The 20,167-nt window shown below is 48.2% G+C and overlaps 1 protein-coding gene across 4 annotated transcripts in view; it reads right to left on the bottom strand.

Annotated features, from left to right (window-relative positions):
• RMND5B (required for meiotic nuclear division 5 homolog B) overlaps positions 1 to 20,167 on the bottom strand; it is a 363,293-nt gene that overhangs the window by 129,764 nt on the left and 213,362 nt on the right. For all 4 annotated transcript variants that reach the window (XM_069651549.1, XM_069651551.1, XM_069651552.1 and 1 more), the window contains exon 6: positions 4,609 to 4,775. In XM_069651549.1, the coding sequence (XP_069507650.1) occupies positions 4,609 to 4,775 (167 nt within the window). The remainder of the gene's footprint in view (positions 1 to 4,608; positions 4,776 to 20,167) is intronic.

Here is a 20,167-nt window from a genome sequence, read left to right as displayed (position 1 = left end):
ATTGTAGAATAAAGGACCGCCTTGCCAAAGGCCAGATCCTGCCCATGGATAGAATCTAGAGAGTAGTGTCTTACAAAAGTATGGAACAAAGCCCATGTGGCTGCTTCACAAATGTTACGAATGGGAACACCCCTCTGCAGAGCAGTAGAGGCAGCCACACCCCTAGTAGAATGGGCCCGTAAGCCTACCGGAGGGTCCTTACCCGCCAAGCGGTAACATTGAGAAATTGCCAAGATAATCCATCGAGACAGTCTGCTTAGTAACAGCTTGTCCCAAACGCCTTCCAGCGTATCCTATAAAGAGCTGATCGTCCACTCTGACCCGGGACATGCGTGAAATGTAGAAACTTAAAGCTCTCATAGGATCCAACCTTTGGAGCTTCTCCTCTTCCTTACCAGGATGCTGAGGAGGATAGAACGGCGGAAGAATGACCTTCTGGCTTATATGAAATTCCGACAACTTTAGGAAGAAAGGAAAGACGAACCCTAAGGACAACCTTGTCTTTATGAAACACTGTGAAGGGTGGCTTAACAGAAAGTGCTTGCAACTCACTCACTCTGCGAGCGGAAGTAACCGCAACTAAAAATACAGTTTTAAAGGTTAACAGTCTTAAAGGACAAGAATGTAAAGGCTCAAATGGAGCACCCATAAGGAATTTTAGAATCAGGTTCAAATCCCAACTGGGCACCTGGCAAGGTGACGGTGGAAACACATTAGTGAGCCCTTTCAGAAACTGAGAAATTAAAGGAATTTTGAAATGAGAACACTCCTCAGACGAGCGCTTAAATTTGGACAGCGCCGCCAGGTAACCTTTAATGGTACCCACTTGCAGGCCCTTGTGGGCTAAGTAAAGTAAAAAGGACAGAGCCACAGGAATGTCACATGAAAAAGGATCCACATTCTGAACCCTGCACCAGTCGCAAAACTTTCTCCAACGGCAACGGTACAGGGACTTTGTTGCAGGCCGATGAGGATCCTCCGGGAACCAAACCTCTGTAACCTCCACAGCACTTGCGGAATGACGGGGACTGGAGGAAACGCGTACACACCTCGAGTACCTTGTTTTCCACCTCTGGTACACCTACATTGGCCCGACTTGCAGCTCCCCTCGATCTACCAAAGGAAGAGTAGTATCGAAAGGAACCTCCCTCCCCTCCATTGCTGTCCCCTAGGATGAAAAGGCAGAGGTTGGCGAACTGCAGCGCTCAACGACTTCACTGCAGCTTTGGAGGTCTGCAACCTCTCAAGGCTCTCGTCAGCCTTGCTGCCAAAAAGATGGTCACCATCAAAGGGCATGTTGAGAAGCCGGGCTTGTACATCCGGAGCAAACCCTGACTTTCGCAACCACGCAAACCTGCGCATCACAGTGCTCGACGCCATGGACCGACTGACACAGTCTGCCACGTCCAGACCCGACTGAACGGATTCACATATGCCACCCATGCCATCCTGTACCAGAGCAAGAAAGCCATCCCGTTCCTCCCCTTCGGGAATATTTTCAGCCGCCAATGAAACACAATTCCAGAGTGTGAGTGAAACGTGCTAAGGCACACACGGAGTTGGCTGCCTTCAAAGCCATACCCCCTGAAGAAAAGAAACGTTTGTTGTCCCTATCACGAGGGATGGTAGGGTACGATGCCCGTTTTGCTGGGGCCGTAGCCGCCTGCACCACCAAACTCTCCGGAGTAGGGTGTATGGACAAGTAGCCGGGGGTCGCCACTGGCTGGGCGGTACTTTCTTTCGCCAACGACTTACCCACTGCCGGGAGACTCTCCGGAGCAGTCCAAGCTGCCGCCATGCTTCTTTGCAAGGCCATATGGAATGGCAGTACCGGGTTAGTTGGTGGACCTTGGTCCAAGATATCGGTCAGGTCATCCTGCAGAAAATCTACTGGTGGCGCAGACCACCCCAAGTACTCTGTCACCCTCGACATCAGCCGCCTGTACGAAGAGTCAGAATGCGTACCAGGCTCAGGCCTGCCAAACTCAACCTCATGGGAGGTATCAAGACCACTGGTGTCGTGCAAAGACTGACGCAAAGTCTTCAATCTGGCTATGCCTTCCTCAGACCCTTCCTCCACCTCAGAAATATAATCCAGAGGCTGGAATAAATCCCTGGAGGAGGGCACAGAAAAAGGGTCAAAGATAGGTCTCAGCGACTTCTTTCGGGCCTTCCTCAGGGTTTCCATCAATGCACAGGGTACCTCCGATAAAGCGGCGTCGACAGAATCTGTGTCGAGCGTGGCGCCGATGGCTTCGACACAGGCCCCGAGCGTGTCCTTCGATGGCCTTGGTGCAGAAGGCGTTGACGTCTTCTTCGAAGACCTCACAGGCTCCCACGGTCTCGAGGGCGTCGAGGACCAGGACCTGGTGCGGGCATGACTAGAGCGATCCACCTTGTCCGATCGGGACCTCGAAGGCGCCCGATGATCGCGCCGACCACCCGAGCCTGAAGGCGGGCGAGCTTTGGCCCTAGTACGTTCCCTGCCGGCTTCTTTCGAAGGCGCAGACGGAACTGAGCCCTGCGATTAAAAAAATCACCAACATCTCCGTGCGAAAGGCATCCCATTCCGCAGGAGTAGAGTGCTTGTTGAGACAAGCAATCCGCCGACGGGCGGAGTCCTCGGACGAGGACGGGTAAGGCCACCGGTGACAGCGCTTCCGCGAGTGCCTTGAAGAGGCAGAGGAATGGCGGGAACCACTCCGGGACTGAGACCCCCCTGAACTTACACCTGCGATGCGGAGAGTCGCCTCTCGAATCGTAGGTCAAAAGCCCAGCGGATTTCGACTTTCGGGGCTTGAAAACCCTACCGACAGAAAGCTTCTTCTTCCGCTCCCGCAAGGCCTTCGATGTTAACGACTGGCAATCGTCACAATCATCCGTGGCGTGGCTCTCACTGAAGCACCAGAGGCAGGCGTTGTGTGGGTCCGTAAGCGACATCTTGGAACCGCAGTCCCGACACTTCTTGAAACCCAGCCGCGGGGTAGAAGAAGACAAAGACATGAGGTACTTCACAATACGACACAAGGTCGAAGACCGATAGAATATAACTCAGAAGAACCGAGGCGCGCTGACATCTCCGAAGCGAACACGTTCGCGGAAAAAACAGAACTGAGGCTACGGGCGTCGTGCGTCCTACTTCTAACATCCGATGACGTCGGCTCGATGGAGGCCCTCGAGGACAGCGTATTGCCGTCATCGACGCAGGAGCCGAAATTTTTCCGAAGCAGCACAGCTGTGGTGATTACCTGTCATAGATATGGAATACGTCAGAAGAACCAATCCCCTCGAACTATGGTTATTCACAGTCGAGCAATATTAGATGTTTTTAGTAACACTTTCCAATGCTTCTAATGCTTTGTAAGTCCAATCCCTAACTAGCCAAAAGTCAGTGTAGGAGTAGAACAAAAAGTCTTATGTAGCAGCAGGAAAGGCAAAGTTCCAATTTAGTCACTAGAATAAAAATGGCTAGCAAGATAACACACAGAGCAGGGACTCTGCAAAGAACTCCCTAAAAGGACACAAGCCGTCAGGCCTAGGCCAGAAGTATGCGTGGACACCCAAAGACCTTGTAACGTACTCCAATCACACTGGAGCGACTCTTCGGCTTAAGGTAAGTTCTACCTTTAGCCCCAGAGTACCTTTGGTTAGAAGAAGTAAATGCAGCTGGATTCTCTCCTGTGCAGCAGCGACAGCCCCGGTCTCCTGATTCCTCAGTCTGGTGACGAAAGAAGGACTCTGAATGGGATGTCACAGCAGCAGTCGCGGGATAGGACCCTCAGCTTGATTTCTTCTGTCTCTCTTGACGGTCATCGGTTTGGTGCCTTTTTATCAGCTCCAACAAAGGACGGTTATTGCCGGTCGATTTTCCTCGCTTTTTCGGACCAGCAATCTGGGGAGGGGACTTGGATGAGTGGGATTGTGTCTCTGGAAGACCAACTGGAGCACACCAAAGTTCTGGGCAGATTCGTCCATGCCAAGATGTTGCACTGCAAATGGGTCGCCAGTCTCCTGGTATTCATGGTTTGCAGCCCTGGAAGGTCACAGCATCTCAGGAGATGGCTCGACTTGTTCGTCTTGGGGCTGGTTGGTCCCACCAGCCAAAGGGATGGAGTCGTCCTCTTCGGAGCTCCTATGTCGATAAGAAAACGGGGCCAGGACAGCAGTGGTTGGTGTCGCTGGTCGTCTTCAGCTTCGGATCTTCTGTTCCAGTAGTCGTCTTGCCTTCTACCTCAGGAACCTCACTGTATATTCGGAATTCACACTCACTCCTCTGCAAACTCTCTCAGCATTTTACAGAAGTTGGCGAGTGGCTGTTCAATCAGGACAGCCAGCCCCCTAGTGGGAAATTGTTCCATTCAGGCACTCTCCTAGCAGTGTTAAACTCTTCCCCCATGCTTCCTGCCTTTGCGGTCACACTTCAATAACAAACCTTGACTAGTGTCATAATTGGCACACATTAGATGAAGATTGTCAAACCGCTACCCCTCCCCGGAATCTCAACTGACACCCCACAGATCCTACCCTGACCTCGTTTTTCCTCATCAACTGCCTATTTCCTTGTCCCATGGCTCCAACAGAGTGCACCTTGCTTGCCACAGTTCTCACCCCGTTGATGCAGCCTGGCAAAAGGCTGGAAGTGGCGGGCGTAGCTCAGCGCTTCTACCTGCTTCTGCGCTCCCCCTCCAAGTAGGCTGATGAAGTGAAGGCGGTGCAGCTTAAATTCCAAGGAGCTATTCAAATCTAGCAAGCGTTGTCTGTGTGCAACAGCCCACCTGCAAACAGAGGAGTGAGAAATGTCACCACACTTCAGAAGAATCAGGGCGTTCAACAGATGACCATGACAAGAGAAAATGAGATTGGAAAACGATATGTAACACTGTAGGAAAAAGGAAACCAGAAAGGGCTAATAGAAAAGCAACTGTGTGAAAAGGACAGCCTCTACTAGAGGTTCATTCAGCAGACAAGATGATCAGTGGACAATGTTAAACTAGTAAGGACATCCACATTAAAGGGAGATGGAAGGGGGCTGCATATGAGGAAACAGACCATGATATGAGGTAGAAAAGCCAAACTACAGGAAGAAATAAGGGCAGAGAATTTCAAAAAGGTTACTCATCGTAGTGACACTGTTACTCTTAGTTCCTTTTCCTACATACATCTGTTGGGACATAACATGGAAGAGTGATGGGACAGGCGTCTGTTGCAAGCAGCAATGGAATAGAACTTTGCAGAATGGTCCAGCGAGGGCACAAAAAGGTCACACCCCCACACCGCACCACCCCCATATGCCCCTCCCAACTTTAGTCCCTGCACCCAAGTCAAAATGGCTTCTTTTTAATGGGGGAGAGAGAGGTGGGCGTAAGAGCCCTATTACCGTGGATAACCCGTACATCTCTTAAGTGCAGTTCCCTTTCCTGCATACTTTCACGTTATTCCAAATCATCTCTAAAAAGAGGGAGGAGGGCTTGACTTTGTCCTGACTCAAAGACATTTTTCAGACGGCTAAGCCAAAGGCCACATCGTTTTGTGAACTACAGTTGTCTGAATAGTGTTTGCAAAAAAAAAGTGAGTCGTGATATCCGCTAGGACAGTTTTTCTAAAGTTCACTTATGTTAGGCCTTTATAAAACTATCCCCTTGGTATACAGGCCCCACCTTCTGGCATACATCTGTACTACTCGAGGTTCTGGTAATATGGCAGAGCAGCCAGGATCTTGAGAGGGAAATGTGATCTGTGGGCAAGTACAAATAACTTAGTATATGCATAGGCCCAAAGAAACACTAACATAGTTACTTGTAGTAGTATCTAGAAAAATAGTTATTTATTTTATATACAGAATGTTAAAGTTAAATTGCAGGTAAGTAAGTACTATTTCAAACTAAACACAATAGAAAAGCAAGGTAATATTTCAGGTGAGCAAACCATGAGTTAAGACTTGTACAGTAATGAACACAGTTCAAGTTAAGTAAAATGATTTGTTATAGCTATTCAGAAAATGTTCTGTTGTAGGAATAAAAAGGTTAACCCTTTAAGTGCCATGGGTATTTCTCCCCATTGCCAGGGCCTTTTTTGGCGATTTCGGTATGTGGCCATTCAATGGCTTGTAACTTTTTTGCTACATGAGATATCTCGGCTAAATTTGGCTCCTTTTTTTCCCCCACATCCTAGGTTGCTGTAGGGGGGGTGAGAGAAAATAAGCAAAAAGGGGGAACATTTTGTGTTTTTTCAGAAAATGCCAATAAAATGATGTACAAAGAAGCCTGTGTTTTTTTCCTTGTAAGAGCTAGGAATGAATGGTTTGCTGTGCTGAATTCCCCAATTTCCTGGCTTTCAAGAACAGGTTGAGTGGAAACGAAAAAAAAATATTTTGATGTGGTTATCAACCGTTTTGTGAGGTGGGCGAATTTGGCCATTTTTGACAATTGGACATGCATGGACGGAATGGAAGAAAAGGGTAGGAAAGCCGAATTGGAGGACAGAAAGGCAAATATTTCTGAAAAGTAGACAAAATTCCAAGTTTCGGAAGGGGTAATTTGCGTAGGTCAGGCAGACAACTAGGTAGGGGAAACTGCCATAGATTGGGGGAAAAGCGGGAAAATGACCGAAAAAAAAGGTATGTGTTGGACATGGTTGGCTTGGTACGGCAATGGCTTCTATGAATTTTGAGAAAAGCAATGCTCCGCTACATTCCCCCGACTCTTGCAGTTAGGAGAGCACACATTTTCTGTAGTGTTTTACAAAACAAGCAATACCACAAGCCAAACACTGAGCCATGGTACACAAGAGTTTTACGCTCACAGCCTGAACAGACGCACTTAGCATGTGTAAATCGGGAAAACCAATGTGGTGAGGAACGGCAAGCATACATTTTTTGAAAGAGCACAGGCAGACCTTTTCAAGGGTAGGCGACTTGTGCAGGTTACAAAAGTGTATGGTGCCTAAAGCAGCGACTAAATGTAGGTCACATTTGGGAAATGAAAGGGTTGTGTGACAAAGGGCACCAGCAAATGGGTCAAAATGTTATGAAAACCATACAAACAACACATGGCCTACCGTCCCGCGTTCCCACAGGTGTCCCGATGAAAACGGTACCTCACATGTGGGGGTGCACCTACTGGGGGCGCAAAAGGAAAAGGGTAACCCACTGGTAACCCCAAGCCTTTCGCCACTGACCATTTTGTTCATGTGGGCAACCTACAGATTTTGGCCTAGGGTGTCGAAGCCAGCAAGGAAAACAGGGAACCTCATGCATTTCCCAAAAGAGGACACCCTTGGGAATCCACCCCCAATTGGAGGGCGGCCCATCTCATGTAGCCCTCCCCAGGGGCAGATAAGGGGGGGGCTGTCCTGCACTCCTCCCTGGACTCAGGCGACCGTTCCTAGGAGCAGATATCTGGTCCCAGGGAGGGCAGCATGACAAAGCACCCACTCCATTGCGGGTGCGGAGAGAGGGTCAACGCCCCATCCCATTAGAAAATTCCCCGACCCTTTGGGGTGCCCCACCGCCCCCCCTAAAAAGCGTTCCACCATTTTCACTTTTTTCCTTTGGTAACCCAACTCCCCTTGGTACAGAGAGGCACATTGATGTGCCAATCTGGCCTCGGGGTGCCCAAACCTTACTGCCCCACCCACTGGGGGGCCTGTCCCACAATTTTTGGGGGCCCTCTCCCCCCTCACCCCAAATGGGTGGCGGGGGCACCTCATGCATGCCTCCCTGGGCCTCCTACAAACGGTTGCGTGAGGTACACCCCCCTCCATTTGGGGTGGGGGGGAGGGCACCCAAAAATGGTGGGACAGGCCCCCAGTGGGTGGGGCAGTAAGGTTTGGGCCCCCGGCGCCAGATTGGCACACCAATGTGACCCTCTGCGCCAAGGCAAGTTTCGTAAACAAAGAAAAAAATGGAAAATGGTACACTACACTTTGGGGCGGGCTGAGGGGCACCCTAAACCGCCAGGTAATTTTCTAATAATGGGGGGTGACCCTCTACCCCCCCCCCACACCAAATGCAGTGGGGGACATCTCATGCAGCCCTCCCTGGGGTCAGATGCCCCTTCCTAGGAGCAGATATCTGCCCCCAGGGAGGGCTACAAGGGGTGCCCCCATTTCCCCTTGTGGTGAGGGGGAGAGGGCCACCACCCATTTCTGTAAAATCTATCCCTGGTGGCTAGTGCCCCCCCCCCCACTCACACCCAAAATTCCCCTTTTTTTAAAAAATGTTTATTTTTTATTTTGCCCCCTTCCCTGGGGGCAGATCAGCCATCTGCCCCCAGGGTTGTACACATATGTGCCCCCATGCTTTGGGGGCCGGGGGGCGAGGGCTGCTTACTGTAAGCAGTCCCCAACTCCCTCCCCATTCAAAGACATCCCTGTGTCTAGTGTGCATTGCTGCCCGCGCATCGAGCGCCCTGCACCCGATCCGTGGGCAGCAATGCTGTCACACAGGGTGTCCTTGGAAAGGGGAGAGTCTCCCCTTTCCAAGGACATCATTTCCAAAAAAATTCCTGGTGGCTAGGGCCCCCAAACCCTCTCCCCCCTTCGCAGATGATCAGCCATCTGGCCCCAGGGTTGTGCACATATGTGCCCCCATGCTTTGGGGGGCAGAAGGGGAGGGGAGAGGGCTGCTTAGTGATCATCTGCCCCCAGGGGTCTGTAGCGCTGTGCCCCCATGGGAGAGGGCTGCTCACTTGAAGCAGCCCCCCCCCCCCCCCAAGTTACAAACGGATCCATGGTGGTCTAGTGGGTTGCTGGTCACGGATCAGCGCTCTGATCCGTGACCAGCAATGCCTCGTATATGTGGTGTCCTTGGAAAGGGGAGGTTCTCCCCTTTCCAAGGACACCACTTTTTGCCAAATCCCTGGTGGTCCCAAGCCCCCAAACCCCCTCCCCATGATTTTATTTATTTATAATTTCACCCCTGGGGGCAGTGATCATCTGCCCCTAGGGGTCTCTGGCGCTGTGGCCCCATGCTTTGGGGCCACAGGGGGAAGGGGGCCGCTTTACTAGTAAGCAGCCCCCCCCACGTCACAAACAGATCTGCATTGATCCGGTGACATTGCTACCCGATCCACGGACAGCAATGCCACACAATGGGTATCGTTGTAAAGGAGAATCTCCCCTTTCCAACGATACACACCACAATCTCAGGCTTGAAATACAGCCGGAGATCGAGGTGGAGAAAGAAGGGCTCTTACCTTCTTTCTTCACTGCAGCAGCCCGGGTTCACGCCGACGTGCTTTACGCACGTCAGCGTGAAACAGAAGGTAATCCAGCCCCCTAGCAGTGAGTGGGGACCGCCCCCTCACATAGCCCGGGGATTGGATTACAGTTTTGCTCGATCCCTGCGTTGCAGGGTTCGAGCAAAACAGAGTGCCAAAACCGACGAGCCGGCTCGTCAGTGGCAACCTGGAGGGGTTTCCACCGACGAGCCGGCTCGTCGGTGGCACTAAAGGGGTTAAGCAACACCAACATAAACAGGTCAGTACTTTAAGAGACGTCTATTAACTTTCACAGACCTTAAGGCTTCAGCCGTCCATTCCTATCTAGGTATGAGTTCCTCAAAGTCAGATTGGAGGTAAAACAGATCAGGCACAGATGCAGAAAAGGGAAAGTTCCAGAAGATTCTTCAATTATAATTAAGGACAGGGCTTTGGTTGGTGACAAACGTTTGTAGGGACCTTGGGAAAGGTTCCCTATGGGCGCACAAGAGTTAGGCCTGGGTGAACGGTATAGGCAAACACCCAACACCGTAATCAGCACTCCAGCAAAAAGGGAGCGACAGAATGACTCAAGGTATGTACTACAACGAGTCTCATACTACCTGGGGAGTGATGAAGCAGTTGCAGCTGGACACCTTCACAATGCAGCAGCGATGCAACCAGTCTTGTTCCTTGGTCGCGGTGACGAAAGGAAGGACTCTGGAAGGGATGTCGCAGCAGCAGTCGAGAGAGGAGGCCTCCACCAAAGGATTTTTCATGCCCCAACGTGGATATGTGGTTTTGCCGCCTTTTCAGAGACACCAGTGAAGCTTCATTCTCGTCTGATCGATTCTTCTCACTCAGTACTGCACTCTGGTGAGGGGACTTTAAGGAGGGGGGGATCTTGCCTCTGGAGGTCTGGAAGGAGTCCACCAAAGTTTCGGTAGAGTTTGTTCACCGGAAGACAATGCACTGCAGGATGGTCCCAGGTTATTTGCGGTTTGCAGCCCAGGAAGATGTAACAGTTATAACTCCGTTGAGTTATTGTGTTATCAATTCCCAAACAGGATATTTAGAAAAAAACTAACCTGATCGGATGCCAACGTTTTCAGAGCAGCAACAGCAGAAGAGAAGAATTACCCCAGAATCCCTGTTCCCCCTAGTACCAAACATCAAACAATCAGTGAGGGGAAACACGGACCCCAGGGAAACCCTCTGGGGAAGAAAACCCTGGAGATCTTGAATCAGCCTTCTTGTAAGGAAAGACTCCGGAAGTCAGGACTGGTTGTCTCTCAGGATGGCCCTTCTCTTTTTTTTTTAACCATTTTTATTTTTCGATAGAAGCATAGTCAATTACAACATATAATCATTATACTTTGTTAACACAATGCATAAAACCAAATTTTCATTCAGAGTTAATGTCACCCGATGTTGTGTAAATTGCCTCCAATTTTTAAACTATAAATTATTATTTTACTTTCAACAAATGTTCAAGAGTATAGCTTTTGACGATAAGAGTCCACGTCATAACTTCGTAGTCTGCTGCTATACAACAGAAATTTTCTGTTTTATCGATTCATTCTTAATTTCATTTCCTCACCTCCCACCCAGGTCCTTTATCTCTAGGTTCGAGTTTTTTGATCTTTCCGTTAATCCGTCCCCATATGAGGATTCCAATTCTTTTGTGTTCCTGGCTGTCAGGGGGTATAAACGTTTTGAGAATCTGAGGTTTGAAGAAATAGGCTTCCCTTTTTTTTTCGACAAAGATTCGTGAGCGGGAGCCAGTAGGCTAAAGTCTCTGCAGTGATAATTTCTTTCATACATAGGTTCTTGAGTGTATCACTTAGACAGTTAAGTCCCTCCCCCCCTTTACTTTTCACCTTGTTCTTTTTTCTCGTCGTGCTGATTCTTTCTCTCTTTCTTCGCTCTGGGTTGTTAGGTGATCGATATATTTCTGAGGTTGCGTGGTTTATAGAAATGGGCTTCCCTGTCTCTGACCAAGTCTCTAAACGGGGACCATATGGATAAGTATCTCTGGTAAGTCTCTGTTCTTATGGCAGTTACCTTCTCCATTGCCATTACTTCCCATATTTTCACCCACCACCATGGTGTCGTTGAGCCCTCTAGCGTTTTCCACCTTTGTGCCAATGTCATTCGTGCCGCCGATAGTAAGTGTGTTATTAGAGTGGATATATGCCCTGATGCCGCATATATACCATCTGCCTCCGCTCCCAGCAGGATCACTTTAGGTGATAGTGGTAATTCTCTGCCAGTAATGTCTTTGATGTGTCCCAGTATCTCCTTCCAATAGGTAATCGCCTTGGGGCATGTCCACCGCATGTGGAACAGGTCTCCTCTCACTCCACATTGTCTCCAACAGTTTGGGGGATATTCTGAGTTTATTTTGTGTAGTCTGTGGGGGGACATGTACCATCTGTAGCATAATTTAAATGCAGCTTCTTTAATTGCTGTACATTTGGAGGATCTATGAGCTCTCGTCCATATCTGGTCCCACTCTCTTTCCGTTATCGGCTCGCCTACATCTTTTTCCCAATTCTCTTTATATCTTAGGTTGTCCGTTGGTTGTGCTCCATCGAGTAGCCTGTAAATTCTAGATATCCCTCTCTCTGGTTTCCCCTCTTGCATTGTTAGTTCCAAGCCTGTTAGTGTTCTTGTACCCGCTCTTTTCACTGATGGGTGGGAGATCCAGTGTCGTATTTGCATGTATCTGAACCTTTCATTTTCCCCCAGATCGAATTTCTTTTTGCATTCTAAGAAAGGGATTGGGTCATCGTTTAGGATGGCCCTTCTCTATGTGGCGAAGTGGAAAGAGACCTACAGAACGAGAATAACAGGTAAGTTTAAGAAAAGCAGAATGAAAGATAAATTGATGAGGAAAGTGCGGAACTAACTTTGGATATGACTGGAGTTAGATCCTTCGAATGGGTCTTCTCGGGCAGTTGAAGGAGTGGTAGTCCAAAGAGGAGGGTAACAACTGACAAGGAAGAATGGTAAGTGAGGTTCTAAACACAGACAAGAAAGACCAAATGTAGGAATTCGACTTACTTCCGATAGACGGACCTTCTGACTAGAGCGGAATATCAAATGGAGAGCCCTGCCTGAAGAGACGAGGGGATTTCCTGGACTGAATGAAGGAGAGGAAGTGAGCAGGCCGAGACGAGATACAATTCTATAACAAAAAGGAGTGTTAGTGAGAAAAAGAGAGTTGAATAGCTGTCGATCGATTAGGGTTTGAGGTCCTGAATCTTAGCAAACTTACGGAGCATCACATTCAGCAGAAGCGACGCGTTGAAGCGGAGTTCCGGGGTCCTTAAGAGGGATCAGATGACTGGTCACGTGTTTCTGACGGCAACGTGAAACAACTAGACTGCTGGCATAGGAATCTCTTGCTATATCGGAGTTTCCTCGAATCATAGCTCCACACAGGGACCAATGCCGCCTAAGCTACCATCGGCGAAAAGGTCTAACAGTATGCCCCCTCCTCAGGGGAGGCGAACCTGGTTTACCCCGGTGAAGGCGAAAGAAACGGCGCACCAATCGAGGTGCATGTACTCCTGATGCCGGTTCCCATGTTCTGTCTGCAGGGGAGTAACCCTTCCAATCAACAAGTAATTGGAGACGGCCTCGACGATATCTGGACTCACAGATACCGGCAACCTCATATTCATCCCCAGAAGAGGTCATAACGGGAGGAGGTAAAGGTTTGGTGGATCGAGGGAAACGGTCTGGTACATCCACCCTGATCTGGGATAAGTGGAAAACAGGGTGAATGCGAGACCAAGAGGGAGGTAAAGACAGTCGCACTGCCACTGAACCCACCCGCTCCAGTACCTCAAAGGGTCCAAAGAATCTTGGGGATAGTTTGGAAGGGATCAGATGTTTGGGCAGAAAGCGAGAGGCCAACCAAACTTTGTCCCCTGGATTCAAATTTGGTTCGGCTTGACAGCGTTTATCAGCATATTTTTTGGCATGATCTTGTACATTTTGCAGTGCCAGTCGTGCCGTTCGATGTCCCTTTTGTATATCAGCTATCAAACTGTCTACTCCAGGAATTCGTGATGAGGTTGAGGAGATGGCTTGTACAAATGAAGAATGATATCCATAAGAAGAGTAGAAGGGACTTGTCTTTAATGCTGCATGCTTGGCATTGTTATAGGCGAACTCTGCAAAAGGTAAAAGGTCTACCCAGTTGTCTGGAGCAGCCGACACAAAGCAGCGGAGGTAGCCTTCTAATGTCTGATTCAAGCGCTCAGTTTTCCCGTTGGTCTGGGGCTGATATCCTGAACTTAGAGCTCTCTTGATGCTTAAGGCTTGGCAAACTCCCTTCCAGAAACAGGATGTATATTGAGGGCCTCTATCTGAAATGATAGTATCAGGAAGACCATGTCTTGAAAATATTTCTGAGATGAATATCTTAGCCATCTGGGCAGTTCCTGGAAGCTTGGGTAATGGAGTGAAGTGGGCCATCTTGGTGAAGTAGTCGACAGTGACCATAATAGTAGTGTTCAGAGAAGAAGGTGGAAGATCGACAATGAAGTCAGTAGAGATGACTTGCCACGGTCTTTCAGGTATAGGCATGCGGGCCAAAAATCCAAAGGGAAGAGACAGTAGTGTCTTCGATTGAATGCAAACACTGCATGCCTTTACATAATCTGTGACGTCCGACTGAAGGGTGGGCCACCAAAAGTGACATTTAATCAAATCAAGAGTTGTTTGAATGCCTCGATGTCCCGCTGCATGGGTGTCATGACACATTTGAAGAACCTGCAATTGTAATGGGTATGTAGGAATCAATACTTGGCCTTCATGAAAATACAATCCCTGATCTCTGGTTAGATGGTAGGAAGTAGCTAATCCTTCACAGAGTTGACTGTGATTTGAGGTTTCAGATTTTTGGGCTTGGAGAAAATCAAAAATGATGGAGACAAATTGAGCTTGGGGAAACATCTTTTCAGAACAGAATCTAGTAGCATGAGGATTCTTACGGGATAAAGCATCAGCTCGTAGATTCTGATTGCCTGGTAAAAAGGTGAACTCAATCCGATATGGGAGAAAAAAATGTGCCCATCTTGCTTGCCTGCTATTGTTGGTTTGAGCCTGCTGAAGTACTTTAAGGTTTTGATGATCAGTTCGTACCACTACTGGAAAGGAGGAACCTAATAAGAGATGTCTCCATTCTTCAAAGGCTTTCTTTATAGCCAGAAGCTACTTTTCAAGTACTGAATAATTTTCTTCGGAATGAGTGAAAGTCTTTGAAAGAGAGGCTACGGGTCTTTCGTCACCAGTACTTGATTGTTGCAATAGGACCGCCCCTAGCGCATGATGAGAAGCGTCAGTTTCTACATTAAATGGACGAGTCTGATCTGGAGTGACCAAGATAGATGCAGAGGTAGAGAGACCTTTCAAAGTATCGAATGCATGTTGAGCTTGTTCATCCCACTTGAAACGTATGCCCTTCTCGAGTAACCTTGTTAGTGGTAAGACAGTCTCAGAATAACAAGGAATAAACTTTCGATAAAAGTTTGCAAATCCTAGGAATCGTTCGATCTCTTTAACCGATGTGGGGGATGGCCAATCTAGAACGGCTGAAACCTTCCTCTGGTCCATGGAGATACCGTGAGCTGATAGAACGAATCCCAGGTAGGAGATCTGTGCTTGATGAAACTCACATTTTTCAGCCTTACAATACAGTTGATTAGCCTGAAGGCGCTCCAAGACGATGTTCACGTGATGAATATGATCCTCCTCATTTGCAGAGAACACTAGGATATCATCCAAATAGATGATTACAAAATGAAGAAGAATGTCGGAGAATAAATGGTCCATAAACCTTTGGAAAACAGTGGGTGCATTTATCAGTCCAAAAGGCATCACCGGATACTGAAAGTGTCCAAAGGTGTGCAAAAAGCTGTTTTCCATTCGTCTCCGGGGGCGATTCGGATCAGATGGTAAGCCCCGCGAAGATCTAGTTTGGTGTAAAGTGCTGCTCCTTGAACTGCATCTAGGATGTCTTTAATCAGTGGCTTCGGGTACTTATCTGGGATGGTGATCTTATTGAGTCCCCGATAGTCTATGCAAGGACGTAACTCCTCTGAGTCTTTCTTTGGGATAAAAAAGAGAGGCCCCAGCTGGAGATTTAGACTCAGTAATTAACCCATTCTGTAGATTAGAATGAAGATACTCCTTGAGAGCCACATTTTCTTTTTGAGACAGGACATACATCCGTCCGAACGGAAGAGGCTGATCGGGAAGCAGGGCGATGTGGCAATCATCCCGACGATGAGTTGGTAAAGAGGGAGAAAGGGGCTTTGAAAAAACGTTGTGGTACTGTTGATGACATTCAGGCACTGTCTGTAACTGATTAATAGAAGAAGTTGTGGGAGTACTGGAAATTTCCGATGGGACTTGAATTCCAACTGCCTCTTGAGATATACAATGGGCTAAACAATACTCCGAACCCAAAAAAAGAGTCCCTGCTGTCCAATTTATAAACGGGTTATGAGTGCGTAGGCAAGGGAGTCCCAAAATGACAGGAAAGTGGGCAGCCTTTATCAGATCGAAAGTCAAACTCTCCTTATGTGAGGCAATCATACAAGTCACGGGACGGGTTTGTTCTCTAATAGGTCCGGATATTAAGGGACTGCCATCTACTCCTTGGATTGGAGTGGAGCAAGATTTAAGAGTCCTTGCGATACCATTTGTAGCTGCTCAATGGTCATCCAAAAGTTTCCAGCCGGCCCACAGTCGAGTAAAGCTGGGATATTTTGGATTAAACGATCTGGAAGGCTAAAGGTCAATGCTAGTACAATCATGGATTGGTGGAAGACGGGCTGTGCAGGAGACAATCCTAAAATATGTGGGGAACTCTGAATAGATTTCCCTACCGTGGTTCCCTCTACGGCAGGGCTTTGGCGTTTCCAGCCATCTGAGGTTTGGTTCTGCACGAAGGAACAATCGGGCAATAACGTAATATGTGAGGAGAGGAGCCACAATACATACAAAGCCCCAGGGTCTTCCTTCGTTCTCTTTTGGTGTTTGTTAATGGACCCTTGACAGATCCAATCTGCATAGGTTCCTCTCCCATAGGGGGCTTTGAGAATACTGGGCAGAGGATCAGAATGAGTACGGATTCCCTTAGGTTTCTTCTTTTCATGCGCCCTTTCTTGAAGTCAGTAGTCTATTTGCATGGTGAGGGTTATCATTTCAGCCAAATTGGCCAGTCGAGGAACTTTGGAAACCTCGTCCTTCAACTACTCAGAGAGTCCTCGGCGAAACAACGTTAAGACACCATCATCTGGCCATCCAACCTCTGAGGACAATTGTTTAAACTGGGTGATATAAACAAGAAGGTCCTTGTTTCCTTGGCGGAGATCAAGAAGCTTCTCTTGTGTAGTAACTGAAATTTCCTGGCGACTAAACATAGATCTCAGACTGTTTACAAATGCTGGGTTGGAATCTAATACTGCGTTACCTGACGTAACTAAAGGACTAGCCCATGCTAGGGCAGGACCAGATAGATGCGAAATCAAAAATCCCACCTTATCTTTATCGGTTGGGAAGAATCTGGGTTTAAATGTGAATTGCACGGTGCAGCTATCCAAGAATTCCTTGAGTTTATGAGGATCCTCATCAAACCTGCCCATGCTCAATGAAATTGGGGGGAGTCTCGGAAAAGGCTGGGGTCACCTGTTGCCTTAACTGAGCATTATCCTGTTTGATAGCTTGCATTTCTAGTGACATAGACTGCATAGCGGCCATTAACTGCTGCATTTGCTGCTCCATGTTATTGCCACCCGATCTTGTCAGCTATATTTGGCGTTGCTTACTGTAACAGTTATAACTCTGTTGAGGTATTGTGTTATCAATTCCCAAAAAGGATATTTAGAAAAACAATAACCTGATCGGATGCCAACGTTTTGAGAGCAGCAACAGCAGAAGAGAAGAATTACCCCGGAATCCCTGTTCCCCCTAGTACCAAACATAAAAGAATCAGTGAGGGGAAACACGCACCCCAGGGAAACCCTCTGGGGAAGAAAACCCTGGAGATCTTGAATCGGCCTTCTTGTAAGGAAAGACTCTGGAAGTCAGGACTGGTTGTCTCTCAGGATGGCCCTTCTCTATGTGGCGAAGTGGAAAGGGACCTACAGAACGAGAATAACAGGTAAGTTTAACAAAAGCAGAATGAAGGATAAATTGATGAGGAAAGTGCGGAACTAACTTTGGACATGACTGGAGTTAGATCCTTCGAATGGATCTTCTCGGGCAGTTGAAGGAGTGTTAGTCCAAAGAGGAGGTTAACAACTGACAAGGGAGAATGGTAAGTGAGGTTCTAAACAAAGAAAAGAAAGACCAAATGTAGGAATTCGACTTACTTCCGATAGGCGGACCTTCTGACTAGAGCGGAACATCAAATGGAGAGCCCTGCATGAAGAGACGAGGGGATTTCCTGGACTGAACGAAGGAGAGGAAGTGAGCAGGCCGAGACGAGATACAATTCTATAACAAAAAGGAGTGTTAGTGAGAAAAAGAGAGTTTAATAGCTGTCGATCGAATAGGGTTCGAGTTCCTGAATCTTAGCGAATTTACGTAGCATCACATTCAGCAGAAGCGACGCGTTGAAGTGGAGGTCCGGGGTCCTTAAGAGGGATCAGATGACTGGTCACGTGTTTCTGACGGCAACGTGAAACAACTAGACTGCTGGCATAGGAATCTCTTGCTATATCGGAGTTTCCTCGAATCAAAGGTCCACACAGGGACCAATGCCGCCTAAGCTGCCATCAGCGAAAAGGTGTAACAGAAGGTCGCAGCACGTCGATTTGAAAACCGGGTCAGGGCACCAGCTGTCACTTGAGTAGGCTTCACCAGTTGCTGGAAGGTGCTGCAGGTGTCTCTGGTAGTCTTTTTCGGTTCTTCTGTTCCAGTGGTCGACTTGGCTTACCTCAAGATCCTCGCCTTTTATCCAGGAAGCCAGCCAATCAACAGTCGTGCATCATTCAAACTTCGGGTGGTGGCTGTCCTTTCAGGACAGCCAGCCTCACAATTGGAACCAAATCCTGGCAGGCATGCCAGAAGACAAAGGGCTGCAGAGTTTCAGACTCTTCCCTTGTTTCCGGTCTTCAAAGACAGTCTGGAGCCTTGGTGGGCTTCCTGCCGAAGACAGAAGTCAAAACAGGACCTCTCCCACCCAGGTTGGTAGAAGGACTAAGAAAGGACAAGCGCACAAGAAATGGTGAAAAAAAGAAAAACCACCATTTTGGGTCAATGGTGGAAAAATGCACAAAATCAGTAGAACAAATCTACTGCCACCAGCCATTCAGGCATGCCTGTCACTAAAAAAATGTTACAGAAGCAGTAAGAAAGGTGATACTATGTTAACCCCTCAGCACCCCACATTAGGTTGTGAGTGCTGATCTCACAAAAGAAAAAGGTAAGAAGGATACAAGTACCCTTCCATCCTTGGATACAGTAGTTCTCGCAAGGAAAAGAAAAGAAAAAGTAAAGCCCAGATCCAGAGGGTGTGAACGAGGTAGACCGAATCAGGGAAAGATTCGGGTGCAGTGTAGGAAACGGGAGCCAACATAAAAACGGCATCAAGGAGTGAGTTGGGCAGGGTTACGACAGTAGACAGAGCGAGCATCTGATTTGGAGGTGCAGAGAGAATTGCTCAATTGGAGAATGGAGCTAAACAGTGAGAAAGAACGGAATACAGTGGAGCACTGAGGGATACACAATGCGAGATGTTCATATGGATATAATCAAAACCGGGAGCACAATTTCCCTGCAGGGTCGTTGATTCGAGTGACAGGGAAGACTTCAGAGCGGCCTTGTGCAGAAGTGAGTGAAAGGATCAGGCGACAAAGAAACAGTCACTTTAGGGGTCCTATGGCTTTGAATGATGGAGGGATAAGCTAGATGGGCAAAAAAGCTTCAGGTGCCAAGGAACTCAGGGACGTGGTTCTGCAGTTTAAGATGCACAGCATGTTGTTTGGGGAGGAGAGACAGAAGGGAAGGATGAACCTACCCGAACTAGGAGTGACCCTGGAGAAGCCCCACGCTCCAGATTTGTTTCAACCATCCCTCTCTGTACTCCTTTCACAGTGACAGAGCTTTGAGCATGTCCTCACCATCTATAGAATCATAATCACCCTTGCCTCCGACACTGGAACATGGTCTGACCGCACAATTTAATATCAATGACCAGATGTAAATGACAACCCTACAATTATTCTTCATGCTTTTACTCAGCTGGCATATGACCGTCCCCTTTACACACCCTGCCTAGAAATCAAACCCCAAGTATACTGGACTTCTACATCAGGTTGTCCATAATTTGTTTAATTGTTACTGCCTCCTATCTACTAAACCTATTCTTGCATCCTCCAGATTAGTTGTTGCGCCCCTCCATATATATATTTATTGCAGAGATTTCACTGCTGTGGACCCTTTAGTTCCAGCTACACTCTTGGGAAGAAGTGGCTAGCTGAACAGAGCCAATAGAGTTGCCGCCAGAGGGTAAGCTCTGCCATTCATTTTGTTGGGGTGACATTTTCGGAATGGCGAAAAACACTTCTTCATATCTTCAGTCCTACTCCTTTAGCTCCGGTGACCGAGGTAAGTGTAGCCCTACAAGGACCCTCCTGGACCTTGTTTAATCCCACCTGACCAGCTGTATGTGCACCCGCCCCCCCTTCAGGCGTTCCCGGCTCCCCATCCCTCCTCCCGCCTCCCATCCCTCCCCCGCTCTCCGATTGGCTATTTTTTAAATGCTTTCCGAGGCCTACAGGCCACTTGTGCACCCCGATCACCACATTTAGCTCTGGTGACCGAGGGAAGCCTAAGCCCCCAAGGAACCTCCTGGGCCTTATTTAATCCCACCTGACCAGCTGTATGTGCCCAGCTCCCCTTCCCGCCTCCCATCCCTCCTCCGTCCCCCGATTGGCTCTGTTGGG

The sequence above is a fragment of the Ambystoma mexicanum genome, chromosome 3p (genome assembly GCF_040938575.1).
Source record: "Ambystoma mexicanum isolate Mex_15411 chromosome 3p, UKY_AmexF1_1, whole genome shotgun sequence".
NCBI lineage: Eukaryota > Metazoa > Chordata > Amphibia > Caudata > Ambystomatidae > Ambystoma > Ambystoma mexicanum.
The sequence above is the reverse complement of the archived record's forward strand: the minus strand, read 5'-3'. Positions and strand labels throughout refer to the sequence as shown.